The sequence below is a fragment of the Schistocerca gregaria genome, chromosome 2, assembly GCF_023897955.1.
Source record: "Schistocerca gregaria isolate iqSchGreg1 chromosome 2, iqSchGreg1.2, whole genome shotgun sequence".
NCBI classification, from domain to species: Eukaryota; Metazoa; Arthropoda; class Insecta; order Orthoptera; family Acrididae; genus Schistocerca; species Schistocerca gregaria.
In genome coordinates, this window is record NC_064921.1 from 262848349 (window position 1) to 262865014 (window position 16666).

Here is a 16666-nt window from a genome sequence, read left to right on the forward strand (position 1 = left end):
TATCTCTCAACAGAATTTTAAATACTGCTTCTGTAGGATCCGTTGGAACAACAAAGAGAGACTAGCATCCTATCTTCCAACGTGAGCTTTTTGTACTGAACAGAATAAAAAGAAAATATTATGCTATGCTAGAACCAAAGATACTCTCTGCCACTCTGTTTACAGTCTTATACAGAGCAGACCCGTAGATGCATACCGAAGCGTTGATTTTGGGTTTGAGCTGTCTTCTGGAACAATTGACGTGGCCTCCTGCGGAGCGACTTGTGTTTGAAACTCATGTCACATACAGGCCTTTAATTAATATCACTCACTATGAAAATAAAAACCAACTCTTGAAGTTTATTTAAGTCAACAAAAACCTTTGTCACATTTACTGTCAGTCTCGCAAGTATATCGTTCTCTTTTAGATCGAATAGTCAATTATCTTCCCAACTTGCAGCGAGTCTGTATACATAAATGTGATCCTCACCAAAGAAGTCCAAAACTATTAGTAATAATTTTGTAAGTTATGCTGCTCTATTTTTCCAGAGCTTTCACGGACTTGTGTAAAAATTTCTCAATTTACTTGAAGCGTCAAATTCGGATAAAATTCCAAGCTTTCGATGATATAATAACGAAGATGATGGAGGATATCATCGAAAGCTCGGAATTTTATCCGAATTTGATGCTGCCAGTGAATCGAAAAATTGTTATGCAAGGACTGCTTTGCGAAAAACTTCGTAGGTATATTTCACGGGACTTACCTGTTTTGCCAGCAACCAGTCTGCAGAATCAAGCAGGTGCCATTTTTCTTCGATGTGTCAAAATACAGGGTGTTCGGAAAGTTGCTGTGCAGTTACAACATACCTGGGAAGTGACATCCATGGGCGGGTATACGAGTCTGAATCATCTTAATTTTACTATAAAATATTTTCTGCGGATCTGATTGCGATATGCTTCTCCAGTCGCAGTTACTTCAGCTTCTAATTTACAAAGCGTGCTCCCCGAAGAAAGAGGTCTGGTGTAGTAAGTAAGGTCCGGCGAACAAGGGGGCCATAGGTTTTTTGAGATGACTCGTTACTCAAGAACCTTTTTCAGAAGACGCACAGCGTTATTAGCTGAAATCATGATTAGGTGATGTCGTCTTCCTTTAGCTGGCCCATTTAAATCGAAGTTCATCAAACAATAACGTTCACTAGTCACGGTTTCATAAAAAAAAAAAATAAGGTCCAATAATGCACCGGCCGTATTTTGCTACCCACACTCCAGTTTTCTGCTCATCCAGTGGCGTTTCAAGCACATCACGAGGATTCTCCGTTGATAATAATCGTGTGTATTTTTTGTCAACATGACCAGAGAGGTGGGATCTGACCCCGTCTGTATAGAAGGTGACATCAAGAATATCAGTGGTATTCCTCTCAACTGATTTGCTTTTCCATGATCCTCAACTTTCAGTTCCTGCACTGCCGTCACTTTATATGGGAATAAAGTCAGTGTTTTGTTTTAATCGCTTTATGTGCGGTTGCAAGCCCGATATCTTTTTCTTGTGCCAACTTGCACAGTGATTTTGTTGGGTTCTGCTATATAGAGTCAAAAATATCCAACAACTTTTCTTCGTTTAGTTTAAGTGGTCTTCCAGTTCTTTCGGCTTCTAACAATGAGCCTGCCTCTCGAGATTTCTCAACAAGTCTACGAAAAGCATTAAGATGATGTACAACGGTTCTGGGATTTTTTCAATAAATGCCTCCTACATAAATCTGTGTATTTATCCCATCGTCGAAACACATATTCAATAAGAAAAATACGTTTCTCAGTTGAAATCACCATAATTTGTAAACATATTAAACATCTACACACTACACATCGCTTTCAGTAACTTTCATCAACTGAACTAAACAGTTACATGTTACGCAAAGCAGAACTAATTAAAAAACAATCGCGTATAAAAACAATTCTTGCAACCGGTGTTCTGGAAACTTCGTTTCGGACCGCCAGCGTAATCTGCATTCGTAGTCCGAACTCTCCAATGCACAGCGACTTTCGAACGCACTGTATAGTTCCTTGAAATACCACATAAGGGAAAAAACGCTAGTAAATGTACTATTCTACAATAAAAATCGAAACATCTCAGAAACAACTTTCTTAAATGGCAACGAAATTAATTAGTTCGTCCCCTTAATCAAAGTGCACAATGAACGATCCTTTTGCGAAAGAAATTCTTAATTATGCTTCCGAAATGAAAGTGCAAAAAAGGGTTTACATTAAAATACAGAGAAATGCTATTTTTATTAACTTTATACACAGTACATCACACAACGTTTATGTACAGTTGAACAAAGTGTTATAAAATCTTTATATGAACACAAATATCGCTCTGAATATCAGAGCTACAAGAGGAGACAGATTAGGAACTACGACACAGATAGTTTGAGCCATTCTCTGACTCTAGTAAGTTGTCGTACAATTGTCAATAAAATTTATTCTTAATGGCACCCGTGAACAATCATTCGAGCTTACTCTCGTACAAAAGTATTGTCTCATGACATATGTATGAACTCAAAGATTAATTAAACTATATCTTTTAATCTCGCAATGTTATTAGAACCAACTTTGTTAAGCGTTGAAGTAATACAAAAGAATTTTGGGACAAATTGGTTGGTTATAAACAACCTCATTGCACAGCATACCTTCGTTGACAGAAAGCAACAGTGTTTCGAATCTGTGTAGGGCTCATGTCACGTTTCAAGTGCATTTCCCTTCGTTATGGCTTCTTTATGACGAAAAAATTAAAACTTTGCTCACCGTTCAAATAGTCTCTCTCAAGACAACAATTTGCAAAAGTTGTGTCACAGAAAGCGTTCATGACAACATACATACACTTCCATGATTGGAGCTGAGAAATGTAATTTTTAACACAACATGAACTTGAGATATTTTCGGGGCAATCTTGGTCCGTCGCTACAGGCAAACTCTGTAACATAACCAGCCTGTAAACGTCATGGTCTATTCGTTTCCGTCCAGTTTCCGCCACTTGTGTGTGCAGTGCTTGAGCATGCCATTCGTTCTCTTGAATTTGCTTCTCTGGGATGCTTTATTTCTCCATTTCTCTATTTTCGTCGAATAGCCAGCTCTCCATCCACAAATCCCTGCTGAGTGCAATCCTGAAAAATGAAAAAAGTACACCAAAAACGAAGTGTTTGTGTATTGAATGATTTTCCTACATTCTTAAGTGTTCAAAATCAGTTTGTCCCAATATATTCAATGTTCACAGCCTATACTTCATTCTATTTTTACATTTTATTCGGTACTCATATCGTCTGCAGTGCATGTGTTCTCTGCAAAGATCCTTCCCTCATGACATATTTCTTAGTTTTAAAGATGTCTTGTCTGTTTGATATGTTGAAAATTAGTAAGATAGTGTACCTGTAGACTTACATGTAAGAGAATCTAATCGCAAGCTAACTTCTCATGGATGGGCACTTAATACTTAATATACTATATATTACCAGAAACTTTCGTTGTTAAATTAGACCACTCTACATATTAATACAAATCCAATCAGCATCTCTGCGTGAGGAGTTACAGCAGAAATTATCTCGTGATTAATCAGTTACTGTTCTAAGGGTTGCTTCTTTTATTATTTCCATGTTTGGTAAGTTCCTATGGGACCAAACTGCTGAGGTCATCGGTCTTTTGGCTTACGCACTACTTAATCTAAATTAAACTATCTTACGCTAAGGACAGCACACACCCCTGCCCGAGGGAGGACTCGAACCTCCGACGAGGGCAGCCGTGCGAACCGCCACAAGGCGTCTCAAGACCGCACGGCTACCCCACGCGGCTCCATGTTTGGCATTTGCATTTTATTGTGTATTTGTTTAGAAGAGACGATCACCGTAGACTTCTCGCATCCCTCTTGAGGATGTGCACCAACAGAAACAACACTTACCCTCTCTCAACCAAACAAATGTCAACAAAATTTTGCCGCGCTGTGTGGCCGCGCGGTTTGAGGCGCCATGTCACGCGTTGCGCGGCCCCTTCCGCCGGAGGTTCGAGTCCTCCCTTGGTCATGGGTGAGTGAGTTGTTCTTAGAATAAGTTAGTTCAAGTTAAGTTTGTCGGTTCGAAACCGGTAACAGCGCTGTTTGTGCAAATCAAAAGCGTTATTAACAATTGCTAGTTGCTGTTTTCTCCTTTACAAGAATCACCTTGTATTTTGTACACAGTCACGATCTCAAAAATGGCAATTTTCGACAAAATAGTAGGAAGAAAGTATTTATTCGAAGTATCATTAATACTGAGGCACTACGTTCTATTTGTGACGATATAAGCACAGAAATACAACATTAGGCTTCTAACTACTGAAACTGTGGCTCATCAAAAATTGGATCTTACTGTCTTTTAAACTTCAACACTCCAGAAGGAAGCGCAGCTTGACACAATGACCATACGTCATCTACCAGAGCGCGTGGACCAAATCTAGGGACGTATCGCACAGTATTGAGAACACAACAGCACTGAAGAAGTGTTTTATGAAAATATTGCACATAGAACAATTTCCATTCCCGCTCTTCAGTTGATGAAATTCGTATAAAAACATTGACACTGTCCTTTAACTTCTATTCACAAAGCAGTTAATCATTGCGGATATCTTCTGAGACACCTGCGATATCCGCAACTTCGCAAGCTATTGTTCACCGTGTTAACTATTACTGCGAATATCCGCTGATATTGGTATCCGCTTAGCCCACTAAAACGAACTCCAAGAAGACTCGACGATGCAGCTGACGGGAGTAGCTGAATGGATAGAGATCGAAATATGCTGACTGGTTCTGAACGCTTTCTATTTAATTGCGACTTCATCTAGGAGACAACTCCGCGTTAAATGCGTCTAGCAAGTCATAAATACCATTATTTTAAACCAGGTTACTCTTAACGCTTCAGTGATCACTTACTTCCGCATGCGATTTCTCTTTCGTAGATGTAGATGCACTGGACACAATTTAGTGTGCTGGTTAACGTTGATACTGTTCAGAACGAAACCCGCACCTCTAGCTAATGCACGCTTTTCTCGGTTTAGAGGTATCCGGTTCGATTCATGGTGGTGGAAGAAATTTTCCCACCAGTGTTTGGCGGAATGCTAATTATCGGACTTTGAAACTATGTCGTCGAAAAATTCCAAAACTCTCTGCAGTCTCTCAAGAACTCATGGCAGGAGACCCTGTTTGTGCTGTTCGAGAACGTATTTTCAGACAAGCGACATACCATTTGGCGCCCCTTCTCAATCAAACTATAAACTCAACCACGTCCGAACAGGTCTCCGAAAGCCCAAAGGTACCGATCGACCGCCGTGTCATCTTCTGCCGACAGGCGTCACTGGATGCGAATATGGAGGGACGTGTGGTCAGCACACCGCTCTCAGGGCCGTTGTCAGTTTTCGTGACCGGAACCGCTACTTCTCATTCAGGTAGTTTCGCACTTGACCTCACAAGGACTGAATGCAGCCCACTTGCCAACAGCGCTCAAAGACCCAAGGGTTCACCCAGCCGAGTAAACAAGCCCAAATGCGCTTACCTTCGTTGATCTGACGGGAACGGAGTTACCGCTGCAGCAATGCCGTTGGTGTCGTACCTCACCAAGCCAAATCTTAATACTATTGTGACTATTTGGTAGAGTGGATCAAACCGAGCACTCGTAATACCCACAAGGTGGTAGCTGTGTAATTATCATTGAGTGGTCTCACCTGCATATGCCATATATTAACACTATGCCGTCCGGTGACACCACAATGGTGTTGTGCGCGAAACAGTGGACAACGGCGGCGACACCATAGTGGTGTCGTGATCATAGTATCGCGCTGTGGCCGACGACACCACAGTGGTGTCGTGAGCATAGTATCGCCCAGTGGCCAGCGACACCACAGTGGTGTTGTGAGCATAGTATCGCCCAGTGGCCGGCGACACCACAATGGTGTCGTGAGCATAGTGTCGCCCACTGGCCGGCGACACCACAGTGATGTCGTGAGCATAGTATCGCCCACTGGCCGGCGACACCACAGTGGTGTCATGAGCATAGTATCGCCCAGTGGGCGGCGACACCACAGTGGTGTCGTGAGCATAGTATCTCGCAGTGGCCGGCGACACCACAGTGGTGTCGTGAGCATAGTATCGCCCAGTGGCCGGCGACACCACAGTGGTGTCGTGAGCATAGTATCGCCCAGTGGCCAGCGACACCACAGTGGTGTTGTGAGCATAGTATCGTCCAGTGGCCGGCGACGCCACAGTGGTGTCGTGAGCATAGTGTCGCCCAGTGGCCGGGGACACCACAATGGTGTCGTGAGCATAGTGTCGCCCACTGGCCGGCGACACCACAGTGGTGTCGTGAGCATAGTATCGCCCAGTGGCCGGCGACACCACAGTGGTGTTGTGAGGTTAGTATCGTCCAGTGGCCGGCGACACCACAGTGGTGTCGTGAGCATAGTATAGCCCAGTGGCTGGCGACACCACAGTGGTGTAGTGAGCGTAGTATAGCCCAGTGGCCGGCGACACCACAGTGGTGTCGTGAGCGAAGTATCGCCCAGTGGCCGGCGACAGCATAGTATAGCCCAGTGGCTGGCGACACCACAGTGGTGTAGTGAGCGTAGTATAGCCCAGTGGCCGGCGACACCACAGTGGTGTCGTGAGCGAAGTATCGCCCAGTGGCCAGCGACACCACAGTGGTGTCGTGAGCATAGTATTGCACAGTGGCCGGCGACACCACAATGGTGTCGTGAGCACAGTGTCGCCCAGTGGCAGGCGACACCACAGTGCTGTCATGAGCATAGTATCGCCCAGTGGCCGGTGACACCACAGTGGTGTCGTGAGCAAAGTATCGCCCACTGGCCGGCGACACCACAGTGGTATCATGAGCATAGTATCGCCCAGTGGGCGGCGACACCACAGTGGTGTCGTGAGCATAGTATCTCGCAGTGGCCGGCGACACCACAGTGGTGTCGTAAGCATAGAATCGCTCAGTGGTCGACGACAGCATTTTAGTGTCTTTTGCATTCTGTTGCTATTTTGCTTAGGTAACAATAAGTTACACACGACAGCAAGTTTTTTGTTTTATAAGTACTTCTGCCCTTTCATCATGGCGGACGAAAGAGACAATACGATTATTTACAATGAATGCGCGGATGTCTTGCGTGACGTTTCGGACGATTTGCCCGTTTTTTAATAAGACATTGGATATCAAAAAATGAGAGTTAAGCAGAATCATAGAAAGATAGTGAAATACGGCCAAGAAGAATTCGGCGAACGCTATGGTTGCCAACTGATTCGGCTAAATCAGACGAAGAAGACAGTGCACAGTGGCCAGACTTTGATTTACTGAGGACCAATAATAAATTTGAAGGATTCCTGGGTCCAAACATATTTCCCAAATATAAACAGAACGTCGAGGATATCGTAGAATTATATATTGGGAACGATCTAATTGAATATATTAGTAACGAAACTAACAAGTATTAGAGTCAAAATTGCAATGGAAGGAAACTGGATTAAAAAATGCAAAATTTGTCAACGTTATGGGACCCGAACTTAGAAAATGGTTTGGGCTTGCCATCCTTATGGGAATCGTAAAAAAGCACGAATCGATGATTTTTGTCAACGAGTCCGTTGATAGACACACTGATATTTCGCAAAATGATATCCCGCAACCGATTCAGACAAATATTAGCATTTTTACATTTTTCCGACAGCAACAATAAACCGACTAATGCCGACCGGCTTGTCAAACTGGAATTTGTAATTGATAATTTTTCCAAAAAGTTTAAAGAAACGAAACTTCCTGGCAGATTAAAAGTGTGTGCCCGACAGAGACTCGAACTCGGGACCTTTGCCTTTAGCGGGCAAGTGCTCTGCCAACTTCCTTTTTTTAATCATTGGGTTTGGTCGTTGCGGCGCTGAGGTACCATGCCGGCGTATGTTCATTGCGGACGGCTGATGATAGCCATGCAGGTTTTTTGTTGATCCGTTCACTCAGTTTTTTATTACAGAGGGTAGCTAACCCTCTGACCGAGCACGCTAAGCTACCGTGGCGGCATCAACTGAGCTACCCAAGAACGACTCACGCACCGTTCTCACAGCCTTACTTCTGCCATCACCTCGTCTCTGCAAGGTTCGCAGGAGAGCTTCTGTAAAATTTGGAAGGTAGGAGCCGAATTCTTCTTGGTTGTATTTTACTATCTTCCTACGATTCTGCTTAACTTCCCTTTTTTTATATCCAATGTCTTATTCCAAATCGGCCAAGTCGTCCGGAACGTCACACAAGACGTCTGCTCATTCGTTGTAAAAAATCCTATTGTCTCTTTCGTCCGCCATGATGAAAAGGCGCAAGTACTTACAAAAACAAAAAACTTGCTGTCGTGTGTAACTTATTGTTACCTAAGCAAAACAGCTACAGAATGCAGAAGATACTAAAGTGCTGTCGCCGGCCACTGGGCGATACTACGCTCACGACACCACTGTGGTGTCGCCGGCTGTTGACCGCTGTTTCGCTCACGACACCACTGTGGTGTCGCCGGCCACTGGGCGACACTACGCTCACGACACCACTGTGGTGTCGCCGGCCATTTGGCGATACTACGCTCATGACACCACTGTGGTGTCGCCGGCCACTGGGCAATACTACGCTCACGACACCACTGTGGTGTCGCCGGCCATTGGGCGATACTACGCTCACGACACCACTGTGGTGTCGCCGGCCACTGGGCGATACTACGCTCACGACACCACTGTGGTGTCGCCGGCCACTGGGCGATACTACGCTCACGACACCACTGTGGTGTCGCCGGCCACTGGGCGATACTACGCTCACGACACCACTGTGGTGTCGTCGGCCACTGGGCGATACTACGCTCACGACACCACTGTGGTGTCGCCGGCCACTGGGCGATACTACGCTCACGACACCACTGTGGTGTCGCCGGCCATTGGGCGATACTACGCTCACGACACCACTGTGGTGTCGCCGGCCACTGGGCGATACTACGCTCACGACACCACTGTGGTGTCGCCGGCCACTGGGCGATACTACGCTCACGACACCACTGTGGTGTCGCCGGCCATTGGGCGATACTACGCTCACGACACCACTGTGGTGTCGTCGGCCACTGGGCGATACTACGCTCACGACACCACTGTGGTGTCGCCGGCCACTGGGCGATACTACGTTCACGACACCACTGTGGTGTCGCCGGCTATTGGGCGATACTACGCTCACGACACCACTGTGGTGTCGCCAGCCACTGGGCGATACTACGTTCACGACAGCACTGTGGTGTCGACGGACGGCATAGTGTTAATATATGCCATATACAGCTGAAACCACTCAATGATAATCACACAGCAACTAGCTCGTGGGTATGATGACTGCTCCGTTTGGTCCACTGTACCAAATAGTCACAATGGTATTAAGATCTGGCTATGGGAGGTACGACGCCAACGGCAGAGGATGATACGGCGGTCGATCGTTACCTTTGCGCTTTCGGAGACCTGTTCGGACGTGGTTTAGTTTTTAGTTTGATTGAGAAGGGGCGCCATATGATATGTCCTTGTGTGAAAATATGTTCTCTAACAGCACAAAAAGCGTTTCCTGCCCTTTGTTCTTGAGAGACTACAGAGAGTTTTGGAATTTTATCGACGGCATAGTTTCAAAGTCAGATAATTCACATTCCGTCGAACGCTGGTGGTGAAAATTTCTTCCACCACCACAAATCGAACCGGATACCTCCAAACCGAGAAAAGCGTGCAAGAGTGACGTTGGCTACAGGTGCGAGTTTCTTTCTGGACAGTATCAACCTCACCCAGCAGACTAAATTGTGTCCAGTGCCTCTACATGTACGAAGGAGGAATCGTATGTGGAAGTTGAGATCACTGAAGCGTTAAGAGTAAATTGGTCCGGCACACAGTTTTAATCTGCCAGGAAGTTTCCTATTAGCGCACACTCCTACAGAGTGGAAATCTCATTCTTTAAAGGAACGTTTAATCTAAGTCAAAACATCTCATCTGATGAAGGAATGATACCGTGGCGTGGACGGTTAAATTTTAACGTGTACAATCCGTCGAAAATTACGAAATATGGCATACTCATTCGGTTGCTGTGATTCGAGTACGGCATACATTTCCTCATTCAAGATATATTCCGGCGCTGGACATCCATTAGCAAAAATAGTGATGGAACTATTGACATCTTCTGACGGAAAGTGGCATCACCTCTGCGTGGATAATTATTATAACGGCGTTGAACTTGCAGAGAAGTTACTTGAAAAGAAAATTCGAGTTTGTGAAACGATACGGCAAAATAGAGGATTTTAAGAAAATGAAAACGCACAAAATTCAATGTGTTTGAAGTTTGTCATCATCGGAAAGGTGACAAGCGGCCGGCGACAAGCCAAGTAATACGAAATAGCGCTGCCGGGGCAAAGCGAATAAATTTGTACGAGACGTGCGGACGGCAATGTGTGAAGAAGCTTCCGGACTGTCTAGTTCGCCGACTAGAGGCTGTGTGGCACGGTATCAGTGTGATGTTTTTTGACAGCGACTAGTTTTCTGTACGGAGTGCTTGCTTACTTCTTCCTCGCTTGACACTACCCTACCGGCGGCGGCTCGGCTCGGTGCGGTACGTACCGGAGTCGGGCTGCTGGTGTGCTAATCGCAGGCGCAGAGCAGGCCGGCGTTCCCTCGTCGCCGCTGGACCGGACGCCTCCTGCGGCGCCTGGCTCGCCGGTTCTTGTTCCTCCGCTTCTTCCTCCCTGCTGTCTTCGCTGCAAATGAAAGAGGGCGGCTGTAGCGCGGTTTGCATGCATATTCAAAAACTTTATCGTACTCTCTATATCTGCAGACACACCCTGCATATTTATGGCATCTAACTCTGAATGCAAATATACCACTAATTGCACGTAATACAATCCACAGTACCTGTCTAGCTAGCAGTTTACTATTCCCTTATTTTAATGAGCGCTGATACTTTACGATGAAGAAGGAAAACAATAATAAAATTTGTTTAGTTTTTAGGGTTCCGTACCTGAAACGGTAAAAGCGGAACCCATATACGACCAGTTTAAATGAATGTTCCGTCATTTGACTGTATAGGTTGTTTATTCTGTTGTTGAATCATTTTCAATGTGGTACTTGAAAATGGCCAAAGGCCATAACGCCAAAAGGCCATATACATATAAATAACCAAAAAGACAGTCAAGATGAAGCCAAAGACACGAAGCCGACAAGAAGCATGGACAGAGGACCGAAAACGAAAAAACAACGAGCGAATGAGGGAAGTTTGGGGAGCAAGGAAGACAGCAAAAGGAATTGGCCATGTAGTTTACTCCAACTGCGCTCTTTAAGGGAAAAACAACAACAATAATAATAAAGTATGAAAACGAATCATCCTATTTTAAAAAATAATAACTATTACGCTATTTGAGAAACGTGCGTGAACAACGTAGAGGTAGGGTTGTAAATGTGGAAGCGTGTGGGTAATGTGGTAACGTCTAGCATCTGGCCTGCAGAGTGCTGCCCTCTAACAGAGCAGCCACAAATTGTTGCAATAGTTCCTATTAGTCACAGTAGAGGATTAGCAGTCAGTTGAGCAACAGACGCTGTGACAGTGATGCGATTTACGTTCGCGCATTTTCTAAACCTTTTTCAATGTAAGTTGTATTATATTTATCTATGTACTTTGTAGTTATCTTTCTTTACGTCTGATAGCTTATAAAAGGACGTGCATAGAAGGTTTTAACAGTCCTTTGTCAACCTTAAATAGGTAGTTGCTTATTGTAATCTACCGAAATTTAAAATGGCCATTGTCTAGGTAATGTGGAAGCGTACATACGATGGCATTGTGGAAACGTTTCCACAATACCAACATCAAATATATTATTTCTAATACGTTTTGCGTCTTTTTCTAGATGCCACGAAAGCTAACTGACCGGAAACCAAGAGCTATTGTGAAGAAGTGGGATGTTGGAAACATGATTGTGGCTATAATAGCCTTAAGGGAAATGCAGATGGAGTTAAGAAGAGCAGTAAAAGCTTTCAGTGTACCTCAGACGACACTCCAAAGGTTTGTACAGAGTGATAAGAATGTGTTTCTTTGAGACTTGGACGTAAGCCTGTACTACTTCATGCTATTGAGAAACAGTTGGTTCAGTATTTCATTGAAATGGATAATTGCTTCTATGGCCTTACCTGATTAGATGGCAAGAGAATGGCATATCAGCTAGCGGAAAGAAATAATATTAATCATCCTTTTACTTCAAATGCTGCAGGTAGAGCTTGGTTTGACGTTTTTCTAAGACAACACAGATTTGGATCTCCCAGTTGGGGAAGAAAAACCTACTGAAGAAGATGCCATTTTTATTTCTTGTGGAGGCGCATTTTCCAAAGACGTTCGGGAAGAATTGTGGATTAAGTGTGTAGTGTGTGAGGACTGGAGTAACTCTTTATGTTCCAGAAATGAAGGTGATATTAACATATGCGATTTTTTTCAAGTGAATTTCGCTTTTGAAGCACTTTTCTATTAAAGTTGCATTTAAAAATATTTTTGTGTAATTTAAATTTAGTATAAAATAAAATAGTTTCTAACGTTTTTAATAGTTTTCCTTTGAAGTAGTCATTTTCCCACAATTTAAGGCGCTTCCACATTACCCGCACTTCTTGGATAATTAATGAGTTGTTGTGCAAGCAGAAAATGCTTTTTAATTTTTAACATATTTAGTTTCTGTGTTTCATAATATTATGTTCACTGCTAAAACATTATGAATTAGCTTTGGCTAATTTTTGAAGCTGAAAGAGAAGTAAACATTTCTTTTATACAGCAAAAACAAACTGGGTTTCCACATTTATACCCCTATCTCTACTACTGGAAAGAGCACACGCTTTTTACATTGTTCCCGCCAGGTAGCAGCAGTGTGCGCCCACTTCAGTTCTGTGGGACAACAGAGAGTGTTTTGTGTTGTATGGTTCGCGCGGTGCGGATCAGTAATAATTGCTCAGCGTGACTTTCGTACTAGGTACGGTGTGGATCCTCATACAGCGCAACAGAGCGACTCTCCAAAATTGAATGTGTGTTGTGTAGTTACATGGGAAAATGTATATGGTTCATTTTTCTTTGCTGAGAACACTGTTACAGGAAGCACATATCTCAATATGCTTGAGAACTTTCTTTTCCCACAGCTGAAGACTGATTCGGAAGACTTCATTTACCAATAGGAGGGGCACTACCACACAGGCATCTGGAACTGTGAGAATTTTGAAATTAATGGAATACTGAACGCTGGATCAGGCGCACTGGAGCAAAAGATTCAGCCTTACGTTACTGGCATCCGGGATCGCCGGGCCTAACTGAATATGATTTTTTCTTGTGGGGGTTTCTAAATGACTCTGTTTATGTGCCTCCGTTTTCAACAACAACGAATGAACGGAAACATCGCATAACAGCAGCTGTGGAAGGTGTAACTCAAGACATGCTCTCTCCAGTGTGGGAACAATTTGAATATCGCACTAACATAAGCCGTGCATCTCAAGAGGGGCATATTGAAAACCTAGGAAAAGGTATGAAAAAACCTTTTTGAGTGCCATCAAAGGACAAAATTCATTGCATATGATTATTAATTTCAGAAATATAGACGCGACAAATCTAAGTAAGTAACATTATACCAATACAATCTAGGATAAAAAAAACTTTTTTTCAATTTAAAAATTTGTTGAAATCGTGTTACCTACAAGTTACGCATGATCACTTCTATAAAGGATATCATCGTCAAAATGTATTAAAGTTGGTTATATAAAGTAGTTGTTGGATGTCTACGGGTTTCAGTCTTCGAAATTCGATATTGTGTTCTGGTCTCACTGGGAATAAGATACGAAAGAATGTGTGGTTTTGGACAAACACTTTATCGTGATAAATCGCATGCCTTCACATTCAGCCTAACAAGGAAATACGATGTACTCACTGACACGAAACGTAAGCAATCACAAGTTTTGCTCGCTTACCAATCGAAAGAATAAACAAGGCAAAAACAAAAGGCACCGAGAAAATTAAGGTCATGGAACTCCGCGCTGCAACAAAAAGAAAGCGTTTCACAGCGCTCCTAGCGGGTAGTGCGTGAACCCTGTTGAGGCCCTCCAAACGATCAGTGGATCAACTGACATCTGCCATGGTGATCGCTTGTCGTCACTACACAACCCCCTTCGAGATATAGGAGTGTCGTCCTCGATTGATGCTCGGAACACGGTCCATGAATCGTGCCGGAAAGTGTATCCGTCGTCGAGAAGGCGTTTGCTGTTGAATCAGAGCCGGCGAAAGATCCGTGGAGGATGCTTCGTGACGGGCGGAGGTTTCGTCTGGTTGTGTGGATGAGGCGGCTGTGAAGGTTTTTCTACGACAAACAGCGGCTCTGTTTATCTTGCCGAATGTTTTCTCAACGCCGCAAAAGTTACTTAGCTGCGCAAATAGGTTGGATTCGAAATGCCATCATCTGTCCACCGTTATTTGGAGCTGGCGACCAAAACTAGAATTATTAGATGGTCAAGATTTATATAGCTTATTTTTTTAATTACATCCAAGGATGATATAACTCAAAATTTTAATTTGTTTTTTAACTTTTATTTTTTGAATATTTAATTTAGTAGTTTTATTTTTATTATACCTAAATAGCTTATATACCTCGGGGAAGATCAGTTTGGCTTCCGTAGAAATGTTGGAACACGTGAGGCAATACTGACCCTACGACTTATCTTAGAGGAAAGATTAAGGAAAGGCAAACCTACGTTTCTAGCATTTGTAGACTTAGAGAAAGCTTTTGATAATGTTGACTGGAATACTCTCCTTCAAATTCTGAAGGTGGCAGGGGTAAAATACAGGGAGTGAAAGGCTATTTACAATTTGTACAGAAACCAGATGGCAGTTATAAGAGTCGAGGGGCATGATAGGGAAGCAGTGGTTGGGAAGGGAGTGAGACAGGGTTGTAGCCTCTCCCCGATGTTATTCAATCTGTATATTGAGCAAGCAGTAAAGGAAACAAAAGAAAAATTCGAAGTGGGTATTAAAATCCATGGAGAAGAAATAAAAACTTTGAGGTTCGCCGATGACATCGTAATTCTGTCTGAGACAGCAAAGGACTTGGAAGAGCAGTTGAACGGAATGGATAGTGTCTTGAAAGGAGGATGTAAAATGAACATCAACAAAAGCAAAACGAGGATAATGGAATATAGTCGAATTAAGTCGGGTGATGTTGAGGGTATTAGATTAGGAAATGAGACACTGAAAGTAGTAAAGGAGTTTTGCTATTTGGGGAGCAAAATAACTGATGATGGTCGAAGTAGAGAGGATATAAAATGGAGACTGGCAATGGCAAGGAAAGCGTTTCTGAAGAAGAAAAATTTGTTAACAGCGAGTATAGATTTAAGTGTCAGGAAGTCATTTCTGAAAGTATTTGTAAGGAGTGTAGCCATGTATGGAAGTGAAACATTGACGATAAATAGTTTGGATAAGAGGAGAAAGAAGCTTTCGAAATGTGGTGCTACAGAAGAATGCTGAAGATTAAATGGGTAGATCACATAACTAATGAGGAAGTATTGAATAGGATTGGGGAGAAGAGAAGTTTGTGGCACAACTTGACCAGAAGAAGGGATCGGTTGGTGGGACATGTTCTGAGGCATCAAGGGATCACCAATTTGGTACTGGAGGGCAGCGTGGAGGGTAAAAATCGTAGAGGGAGACCAAGAGATGAATACACTAAGCAGATTCAGAAGGATGTAGGCTGCAGTAGGTACTGGGAGATGAAGAAGCTTGCACAGGATAGAGTAGCATGGAGAGCTGTATCAAACCAGTCTCAGGACTGAAAACCACAACAACAGCTTATAATTAGAGCATGACACTGTATGACGCAAATGCAGCGGCTGGCGTCTCAGCGTAACTGTTGTCCGCCGGAACGCCTTCTGGCCAGCACGTAACACAGTGTGTTACTGTCAGCAGGTAACGTTGTCCTTCTGAAGTAGGCAGTGGAGCTACGACATCAGCATTAATATGTACGAATCTTGATGTCGTGTCTGGGAAATTGCCTATCGACGCATGAACAAGGCGACATATCTTGCTACACTTCATTCGTAAGCATGTGCGAACCCATATTCGAATGTCCTTTTGTATTCCAGGCCTCTCAAAATGGCTGACTATTGGTTTAACTGTTGCTTTCACGGCAGGGTGGCATACGTCATGCAAGCTATTAAAGATTTTCTTGCGTAGCGCCGACGTAACGATCGGACGAGTTTTCCTATTCGAAATATCACAGTACAACTTTGCCGCTCGCGGCTGGAACATCTGCAGGTTTAAGTTGAAGACCTAACCGGTCAGAATCCTGCGCTTGCACTAGCTGCGTTAAGCCAGCTGTCTTCACGATAACAGGCAGGCTGTCTCTACATTGTCAGTTACTGATGTGTGCCTTACATCAGTGGTGAATTGAGCTATGAATTGCATTTGATTGTATTGCTGGGAACGCTTGTTATTTAGTCGGAAGACATAGGTTAGAGGTTTATGGTCTGTGTAAATGACTAAATCTCTCTCTTCGAACAGTGTACGAAAATATTTAATGGACTCATAAACCGCCAACCACTCTCGATCACAAGCATTGTTCAAAAATGTTCAGATGT

At 43.6% G+C, this 16666-nt stretch overlaps 1 protein-coding gene and 1 long non-coding RNA gene across 2 annotated transcripts in view; one reads left to right on the forward strand and one right to left on the reverse strand.

Annotated features, from left to right (window-relative positions):
* Positions 1-2246: 2246 nt before the first annotated feature.
* LOC126336836 (matrix metalloproteinase-24) overlaps positions 2247-16666 on the reverse strand; it is a 169298-nt gene continuing 154878 nt past the window's right edge. The window contains exons 9-10 of the mRNA XM_050000913.1: positions 10646-10782; positions 2247-3140 (exon numbers count right to left, since the gene is read on the reverse strand). Coding sequence (XP_049856870.1) covers positions 10667-10782 — 116 coding nt within the window. The 3' untranslated portion in view covers positions 2247-3140; positions 10646-10666. The remainder of the gene's footprint in view (positions 3141-10645; positions 10783-16666) is intronic.
* Positions 11959-12605, forward strand: LOC126336837 (uncharacterized). The gene is made up of 2 exons (XR_007565016.1): positions 11959-12080; positions 12286-12605. It is a non-coding gene; the product is annotated as an uncharacterized LOC126336837 (long non-coding RNA).